We start from the raw sequence: 9824 nt of genomic DNA, 5'->3' as shown, positions 1-9824 counted from the left end.
AAGAAGAGGGCAAAAGAAAGAGGCAGGTAAAATCCTACACTTGACTTTCAGGGCCGGGGAAAAAGTCGGTATGAACTATAATGACGCATCATTACGGCATATTTGTCTGAACCCCTAGAACGTACGGTCCTGAAAATGAACCCCAATGCAATCTGTGGACTCCAGGTGACAGTGGCATGTTATCGTGGGTTCAACATTTGTTACAAACGCGATGTTCTACTGAGGAATTTTACTGTGATTTAAAGCTGGAGATATACATACATACATACATACATACATATATACACGTATGCATACACACACATATCTGCGCACATACAGACACACGTGTATGTATACACACATATATGCATGCACACACGTATATATGTATGTATGTATGTATATATACCTATATTTGGTAGCTCATTACCTCATTCACGACTTGAACGAGCACTTTAGGACTGCCCTGAAGATGGATCTCTTTGAAATGTTCTGGGCTTGGGACTATGAAAAGGACGCCTTGTCCTCAGGTTCTCTAGGAATGCATCCTTTCCGCAGTGACGGTGCATTCGCTCGTCCGTCCCACAGTGAAACCTGCCCTCTCGGAAAAGTCCAATCAAGTGGAGCGACTGCTTTTATTTATTATTATTATTTTTCCCCTCCCCTCTTCTTTGGCCACCGCCCACTCCGGACAGGCTGGCATCCTCGAGGGCTCCCCGGGACTTGCCTGACTCGTGCATCTCCTCCCACCCAGGGGCGCCTTCGCAGCCGGGACGCGGATGGGACGCCGGCGGAGCCAGAGAGCATGCGCGTCCGCCCCGAGCATGCCCAGTAGCTCGCGCGGCTCCCCGGAGCTCCGGCGCCGATCGGCGAGCGACGCGGACGTCTCCGCGGGAGCCGGGGCAGCGACAGGAAGTGAAGCGGCCCCGCCGGGCGAGCGCGAGCGCGAGCGCGGCGGCAGAACCCGGGGCGGCGGCAGGGGCCGTGCGGCGGCGACGTCGTCGAGCGGGGAGGCCGAGGGAGCTGAGCGCCGGGGGCACACGGCCGCTCGGCAGCCAGACCCCGCGGGCAGCATGGACCACCACCAGCTGGGGACTGGCCGCTACCAGGTGGTGAGTGCGCGGGCCCGGGGCCGCGGCGGGACCGCCCGACGGCCTGCTCGGCACCCTCAGCCTTCTTCCCCGACGCAGACGCCCGGGAGACCCGGTCGTGGGGTTTCCACCCGCGGCGGGGCCGCTTGCACCGGCCCGCCCGTCTGGGGGCGTCGCGGATGGACTGGGGAGGGTGGGGTGCAGCTGGGCTGCGCTGGAAACCCGCTTTAGGGGCTGTGGCCCCTTGGGGGATAGGCAGGCCGGGGTGGGGGACGAACGTGCCTCCGTCCCGCCTAACCTTGTCATTTTGCCCTTTCCATTGTGTTAGTATCAAAGTGATCGTTTGCTGGGAAGGAACAAAATAATCTGTCCCTACGCTGAGTGTGTGTGTGTGTGTGTGTGTGTGTGTGTGAGTGTGTGTGTGTGTGTGTGTGTGTGGTGGGAGTGCAGCGTTTTATTACAAACAAATTTCGGATCTCGTTTGGAAAAATTAAGTTTCTATTTAATACAGAATTTACCTCTCAAGTGTATAAACCTCTTAAGTACATTTTAAATGAGTGAACCGTGCCCAGTGTGGTTAGATTATCTGTATTTTTTTTTCCTCCCTTGTGTATTCTAATGGTGTCTTTGGGGGATAACTCTGTCAGCAATATTTGCTGTGTTGCGTTTTCATTTATAAACTCTCAGATAATTTAGTGAAACCTGTCCAGTGAGGGAGAGGAGAGAAACATTCTATAAAATTGTACAGTTAGTCCCCATATGTCACCTTTCCTGTCTGTTTACATGTGTTGTGCAACCCAAGCATTTGTGCAAGTGCCTTTTGACAAATGCCAAGGATTGTGGAAGAGTGGATCGTACCTTAACTAATTTTTCACTTTTCTTTGGTAAGAGTTTATTTGCTGTAACATGGCCAGGTGATTCAGATTATGAATTTTCAGTATTTTCAAAATGGCTTAGGAAAAAAATGCCATTTTTCAAGTTATCAATTTTGGGTGGCATTATACTTTTAAAGACATTTTTCTAAGTGTTTGCAAAAATGAAATGCCGCTGATAAACGTCTTGGATAACCTTATCATTGATATTTGTTTTAGTTTTCAAATCTTTTCCATTTCTATTTGTGTCTCTTAGTAATATAAATTGATTGGAATTCTTTCTTTGGTCTGAGTTTTCTTATTGGGCTCAACCATAGTCGCTACTTAACAATAGTTTTAACAGTAAGCAGTCTTATGTTGTCTCTTTTGCTTTCAATAGATGTAACTAGTTGGAACTATTTTTTTTTTTTCTCTCTCTCTCTCTCATCATCTCTCCAGGTAAAATGTTGTTTACTTTTTGCTGTTAATATATTTCCTTCTTCTCTGAACTTTCAAAGTAGGTTGAAAATACCACAGTCTTTTTATTTTGTTTTTGGCTCCTTTAGAACTGAAGCTGTCCTATATAGACTTTGAATGGGTGGGGGTACTCCATAGAGTCAGAGGGCAAAAATCAGTCATTCTAAGTAAAATATTTATTTTAGATAGAATATTATTTTTTCTTTATAAGCAGGAGAATTACAGGATTTTTATCACATTCTAAATTTGCATTTTATTTCTTTTTCTTGTGCATTTACATAGTAAGTTTGTGTCTGGGACCATGGCATAGGTACAACAGAATTTGATGTTTTAAGTAGATTTTTTTAGCTAGTTGTCAGTCTGGAACCCTGGTTCATATGATGACCATGGCTGTTTTTTGGCTTCCTATAGCTCAAGCCTTATTTTGAAACTCTAGAATGATTATTGAATAGTGTTGGTTGCTGGGTGTGAAGAGATGGTTAGGTAGGAGATAGGGAACTATATGTAGGGCTGAAAAATGCTGTCCTATGCTACTTCACTCATTTAAAGATCTAAAACTCAGCTCTATATAGTGTTCTTGGGGGCCCGTTGGAATTGATCTACTGTTTTTAACTCTAATGTGAATTTTTATTATTGCTTTAGCTAGCATATTTTATGTTTTTTTGTACTTTTACATCCTACATGCACATATTATGTATGTATATATGTATAAATTTAAATCTGTATTCCCCTTAATGCCAGGAAACATGTTGTATTTTTCTCTTTGAACCTGGCTTCTTTCACTTAACATCTTACCACCTAGTTCCATCTGTCTTCCTGCTCCCTGTGAATGTTGTAGTTTTATTCTTTACAGCTGAATAAAACATCCTCATGTCTATCCTTGGCCTCCCTACTAGGATAACAGGCACAAGCCACCATTCCTGACTATAGAAATTGTTGTTTGTCCCCTCATCTTTCCTCTCCATTGTTAAACAGATAACTAACAGTAGGCAAAATCACAGCCACAAAGTCTCAGCACTTTTCTAACTTCAGGGAGAAAAATCGGGCGTGATGTATACTTTCACTGTGTTATGGGAAATTTAGTTGTGCTTGATAGGAAAAGAGTAATGTACCAAACGGTTAAGTAGTTAACTTGTCTTGCAGCTGCCAAACTACATTCTGGCTTTGATGTTCTCTATTTCGAAGGCTCATGTACCTACAACAAGCTGACTACTAAGATTCAAAAGATTTAAATGACTGTGTGCAATTTAGATTGGCAGTGTTAACTGTAGCAGCAGTTTCTCAGACTGTATACTAGAATGCCAACAGTAGGTGTTCTTGGAGTACATCTAGTGTACTAACAGTGAGAAATTCTTGAGTAAAAAGACAGTAGCTTAGATTTTTTTTTTTACCATAGTTATTTTTTATGTTTGACCACAAAGTATTTTTCTTTACATTTTAAGATAATGTTAACATTTCTACAATGTAAGTTTTCTATGAAATATAATTTGAGATATTTGTACTTTTATATCTGAAGAATTTAGTTATTTAGTTGCTCCTGATAAGAAGGAGGTTTGAAATGCTAAAGTCAAGTTGGGGGACTGGGATGCAGCTCAGTGATAGTCTACTTGACCTAGTATGTTTGCACAGAAGGCTCTGGTTTCATCTCTGCCAGTACAAAGGAACAAAAAGACTTTAATGCCATCTAGGCTTATGTAGGTTGTTCTGTTTGCAATTAAAAAGAAAAAGAAAAAAAACAACAAACCTTTTTCTTTTTTGTAGAATGTGTGTCTGTGTGTCATATGTGTGCTGGTCCTCAAGGATACCAGAAATCCCCTGGAGCTTTGGTTTCAGATGGTTGTAAGCCACTTAGTGTGAGTGCTGGAAACTGAACTCTGGTCATTGGAAGAACACCAAATACCCTAAACACTGAGCCATCTTTGTCTCTTCTTTAAGTTTTTATTAATTATTATTTTTTCCAGCCCAATCAGTTTCCCCTCGCTCCCTTTTCTTTTCCCAGTTGTCCTGAGAAGCTCAGGCCTCCCATGGACATCAGCCAGCCATGACACACCAAGATGCAGCCAGACTAGGCTCCTCCTCCAATACTGAGGCCAGGGGGGCAACCCGGCAGGAGGAAAGGGTCCCAAGAGCAGGCAGCAGAGTCAGAGACAGCCCCTCTTCCCTCTGCCTGGAGTGCCACAAGACGACTAAACTACACAACTGCAACACATGTGTAGAGGGCCCAGGTCAGCCCCGTGCGAGTTTTCTGATTGGTGGTTCAGTCTCCACATGAGCCCCCAGTGAGCGCAGGTCAGTTGGCTGTGTGTTTTCCCATGGTGTCTTTGGTCCCCTGGCTCCCATAATCCTTCCTCCCCCTCTTCCACAGGATTTCCCAAGGTCTGCCTAAGGTTTGGCTGTCAGTCTCTGCATCTGTTTCCATTCTACTGAGGCACCTTAGCAGCCTCCTGTTTACAGGGTTTGAAACATTGGGTTAGTTACTTGACATCTTAAAGCACAGTTTCCACATATTAGTACAGCCTCGTAAGTATTGTTTATTATGAGAATTAGATACTGTAATTCATGTAAAACATACAGAGCAATGGTTCTTAGCCTGTGGGTCGCACTTTCTTGGCGGGGATGTGTTGAACATCTCTTTCACAGGGGTCCCATATCAGATATCCTGCATATCAGATATTTACATTATGATTCATAACAGTAGCAAGATTACAGTTGTGAAGTAGCAATGAAATAATTTTATGGTTGGGGGGTCACCACAACATGAGGAACTATTAAAGAATGACAACATTAGGAAGGTTGAGAACCACTGATATAGAAGGTGGCACACAGAAGTAACTACTGCTTTCATGAACGAGTGAATTAGTCTGTTAATGTTTCATGGTTGTTAGCAGAAAACAGAGGACTCCTAAGTCAGAACAAACGTTACTCATAGTCTCATGAAACAAGAGGAACACAGCATTATTTGAGTAGTTTTCCTTGTTCCAAAGTCCTGTGAGGTTAATGAGTATTTGGAGGGACACAGGGATGAGTTAACATCACATCTGTTTATTTCCTAGGAAGCAGATAACATTGTAGCAAACAGCAGTGCTGGTTTTATTTGCCTTGGGAAGGCTTCTGTGCTTGTCTTAGTTCTCTGTTGTCTGTGGACTTAATCACAAAGAAGGCTCATCAGGAAGCCCAGAAGCACTGTGCTTGGGACAGCTCTCCTAAGCAAGGATGCAGAGAGATTTTCAGGCCCAGAACCGCCACCTCACCCAGTAGGTGATGTAATAGATGTTGAGTTCTAGGTATAGTTGTTTACTTTCATTTTCCATTTTAAAGAAATACCATACGCTTTTACTGTATGTTGCTTCATCTTTTTTTTGTCCCTCCTGATTTCTGTGACCTTTGTTTCTTTTGAATTTATCAATATACATTATCTGTCTTATGTTACTGCTTTTTACACACTCAGGCTTGCCCAGTTGCATAATCTGATACCTCTAATCTCTTGTCTACTCCAGTCTCTATCATATTGACAGTGAACTTAGTCCTTGAAAGTCCTTCCACAGTCCTGGTATTTAGAATGTTTCTTTGACATCTTTGCCATTATTCTCCATGTAAATTCTTCCCAGTTCCTTAAATGCTGGTGCATTTCATTGCTGTGAAATAATTAATCCTTTCTTCTGTCGTTTAGCCGCCCTTTGGTTTATTGTTTGCATGGTATGAGTCATGTTCTCTTAATATAAATTTGATTTTTTTTTCCTTAAAAACTTTCAGTGGTTTTCACTGCCTCTGGAGTGCTGGGATTAAAAGTGTGTGCCACCACCACGATCCCCCCCCCATTTTAATTTTTAAAATTTGAGACAAGATCTCACTCTGCAGCCCTGAGAAATACAAATACCCAGTCTGTACCATTGTTGTTTACAAATAAAACTCACTGCCATCATACAAAATATTACCATCACTCCAGAAAGTTTCCCTACAGCCTTTGCCAGTCAGTTCCTATCGCCCAGGTGATTTTTTTTTCCTGCATTAAATAGATATGCCTTCTAGTTTTAGAACTGTTAGCTTAGACTATAAAGCTTTTTACTCAGTGAAGGTTTTGAGATGGATCCATGTTATCAATGTCAATGGATCATCTCTTTTTCCTATTGAATAGTTTTACAAGTTGTATGAATACACAAATGTGAATGAATGTCCTTCTCTTATCTGTTGCTTTGTTGGGAGACATTTTAGCTTTTGGCTGTTATAAATGAAACTCCTGTATCAGTCTTTTTGTGAACATTACATATTTCTTTTGGATAGAATTAATAGATAATAGTGTATATTTAATTGCACAAAAAACTGCCAGACCCAGACTTCTCTTCCTGAAATTAGTTGCCTAGTTCTTTTTCTTCCCTCATAGATAAATTTAACTTTTGCTTTTTAAGGTTTGGGTCCTTTCAGTCTTTAAAATTGCGTCTACTCTGATGACTCTTTTGAGTGTTTGAAGTGTGTGATTCTCAGCATGCGTGTCCCTTGATTGGGCCTCCCAAACCTGTATAGAGCTGCATCTCAGAGGCCTTCCCTCTTCCGTTGTCATGTGCTGATTGCTGATGCGTAGCAGGGCTTTTTTCTTGTTAGTTCTTCAACCATAGTATATTCTCTCCCACTTACATTTCTTCCCACTTGATGTGAAGTCCTAGTTTGGTTTATTTGCTCGCACAACCTTATTCTTAAATACAGGAATCCTTTTAATTCTGTTATTAGAAGAGTTTTTGGGTCTGCCATTTGCACCAAGGCAAAGGAAAAGTTGAGAATCACAGTATTAGAAAAATTGTTGTCTTGAATTACATGTGTATGCCCTTCCACTCTGGGAGCTAGTCCTCAGAGATACTTCAGAGGTTCTGTGGAAGACTGAATTGTATTAATCTTTCAAATAGACTGAACATTTAGAAAATCTCTATATGAGACAATTTACTTGGTGTACCAAGTAGTTTACCAAGGTGTGTATACTAACACTCTGATGTGCTATGTTCAGTTCTAGAATCAATATTCTGTTCCTTTGATTGCAAGGGTAAATTATTTTTCAGTGCTCCTTAAAGTTCCCCTTGCTACTTCTGTGAATGTTCTAACAGTTTTAATTGTGCCATTGTCTTGAATGTATCTCATTAAAATACCTATATACATGAATTAGTTAATTACTTCAGCATTCATGAGCAATGCTGAATCAAATTCAGACCCTTATTAGATATATTTGAGCTGTTATATTCTAGTACTAGTGTAATATATATATTCAGTAACACTTAATAATTTAGACCAGGAAAATACTGTGACACAGATAATCTGTAGGTTCATCTTGGAGGCTGGAGAGATGGCTCAGGGATTAAGGGTATGTATTTTTGCAGAAGACCTGAGTTCAGTTTCCAGCACCCTTGTTGGGTGGTGTTTACCTTTAAGGTACATGCACACATGTACACATGCATACAGACATACATAATTAAAAATAATAAAAATATTTCAAAAGAAAATATATGTTCACAGGAACACTCCAATTCTCTGTATGCTTTCTTCTGTCATCTTCATGTACTTTTCAATATGGCCTTGGCTTCTCACAGCATAGGAGAAGGAAGAAGTTGCCATTTTTCTTGGTCTAGACATAAAGTTTAGAATTCAGTTTCTCTAGCATCTCTTTTAGTCAAAGCGATTGTAAAACCAGCCCAGATTCAAAAGGAAAGGGAATGAATTTCCCTGCCTCACTCTCACATTTGTTTTGACAATAGAGTTACATCGTGTAGCTCAGGCTGGGCCTTGAACTTCCAGCAATTATCCTGTCTCAGCCTCTGAAGTTCTAGAATTATAGGCATGAGCTACCAGACTGGCTCAACTTCCATCTTTTAATGGGATAGAGGATGTACCTATGTGGAAGGAATAAATTGATGTTGTTCATCTTTGAGTTAGACATTTGACCCCTCAGTAAATAACTACTCGGGACCCCATCCTCTAGGAAGGTGTAGTAGTCAGGTTGAAACTTGACTGAAGCAGAACTAGTTTTGTGGGTGTGTTGCAGGTATGCTAATGGCCTACTTGAGTTTGTCAGTTTTAGACGGAAAGCCATGAGGCTTCTGTGAGGTGGGGTTTGGGGATGGGCCAGAACTCATACTAACTTGTATCCGAATTTGGTGGGAAAAGGCAACTCCAATGATAACTGTGGTTTCTCATTTTTATTTCATGAAAGCAGTGAGGTTCAGGAAAGTAGCAAGACACAGGGTGAAATGAAAGAGTGAGACTCGGGTCTGAAGTGAAGAAGTCAGCTCACCTTTTCTATAGTCTGTCGCTTGAGTTCATTGCAGGCAGACTGCAAGTCTACCGTGCCACCACCACGGTAGGACATGCCAGTATCTGAATCAGCAGTAGTGTAGAGGTTCTTCTGGTTTGCTGGCTTAAAGTTCCAAGGTGACGCCAGCCTATAATATGTGGCTGTAACCTTGTGGCTCTATGTGAAGTTGGGAGACTATGAACTGAATCAGAGGGTGAAGCTGATTAAATCCTTGCAGGGGAGGTAAACTGTGAGCTGAGATTGCAAGTCCCTAGCGCACACTCCATGGCAGTCTTAAGTGGACAATACATACAAAATCCAGATTCAGCCTGGCTGACTGTGGTGGCATACTTTTGATCCCGGCACTCGGGAGGCAGGGCCAGGTGGGTCTGTAAATTCGAGTCTAGCTTGGTCTACAAAGCCAGTTTCAGGACAACCAGAGCTACAGAAAAAAAGTCTCAAACCAAAAAAAGAAAAAAAGAATTTTAAGACAATGACTACAGATTATATTAAACACTATTTTTAATTGTGTGTGTCTCTGTGTGAGTTTCTAAGTATGAGTGCAGTGTTGGTTGAGGCTAGAGTTATAGACATTTGTGAACTTCAGGATATGAGTGCTCATAACTAGATTTATATCTTCTGCAAGAGAGGCAAATGCTCTTAAACACTAAGCCATTTCTTCAGCTTGTCCTTACTTGTTTTATATTGACTTTTTTAGCAGTTATGTTCTTTTTACTCTTGACTTAATATCCAGCTCACATTCTAAAATATTATCTGGTTGTGTGTGTATTTGATAATATTTTGGAACTCTGTTTGTATTCTGTATAGATAGTCTTGATATGAACTTAAATAACGATGGAATACATCCTGTTGACATTATTAATGTGAATTTACTGACATGATCATTGTAATTAAGGCTAGCCCGGCTTACCATGTGAGTGATTTTAAGCCATCATTATGGCTTTCTGGCCATGTCGTTATGGTTTCTTTTAGAAGTTTGATCACTTAGCTGGAATTAAGGTGTGGGTAAAAGTTCTTGTTAAAGACATGCCAAGTGCAAGTTGGGAAATGTTGCAGTAGTTTAAGGTTTACTATCAGATTACTTCACTGTTTTGACTTGCTTACTTTTAAGATCTGTTTGAACAGGAA

At 41.3% G+C, this 9824-nt stretch overlaps 1 protein-coding gene across 1 annotated transcript in view; it reads left to right on the top strand.

The window, feature by feature from the left end:
* Positions 1 to 746: 746 nt before the first annotated feature.
* Ndfip2 (Nedd4 family interacting protein 2) overlaps positions 747 to 9824 on the top strand; it is a 51136-nt gene continuing 42058 nt past the window's right edge. The window contains exon 1 of the mRNA XM_051195237.1: positions 747 to 1094. Coding sequence (XP_051051194.1) covers positions 762 to 1094 — 333 coding nt within the window. The 5' untranslated portion in view covers positions 747 to 761. The remainder of the gene's footprint in view (positions 1095 to 9824) is intronic.

Source organism: Phodopus roborovskii, unplaced genomic scaffold, assembly GCF_943737965.1.
Source record: "Phodopus roborovskii unplaced genomic scaffold, PHOROB, whole genome shotgun sequence".
In the NCBI taxonomy this organism is placed as follows: domain Eukaryota; kingdom Metazoa; phylum Chordata; class Mammalia; order Rodentia; family Cricetidae; genus Phodopus; species Phodopus roborovskii.
The sequence above is the reverse complement of the archived record's forward strand: the minus strand, read 5'-3'. Positions and strand labels throughout refer to the sequence as shown.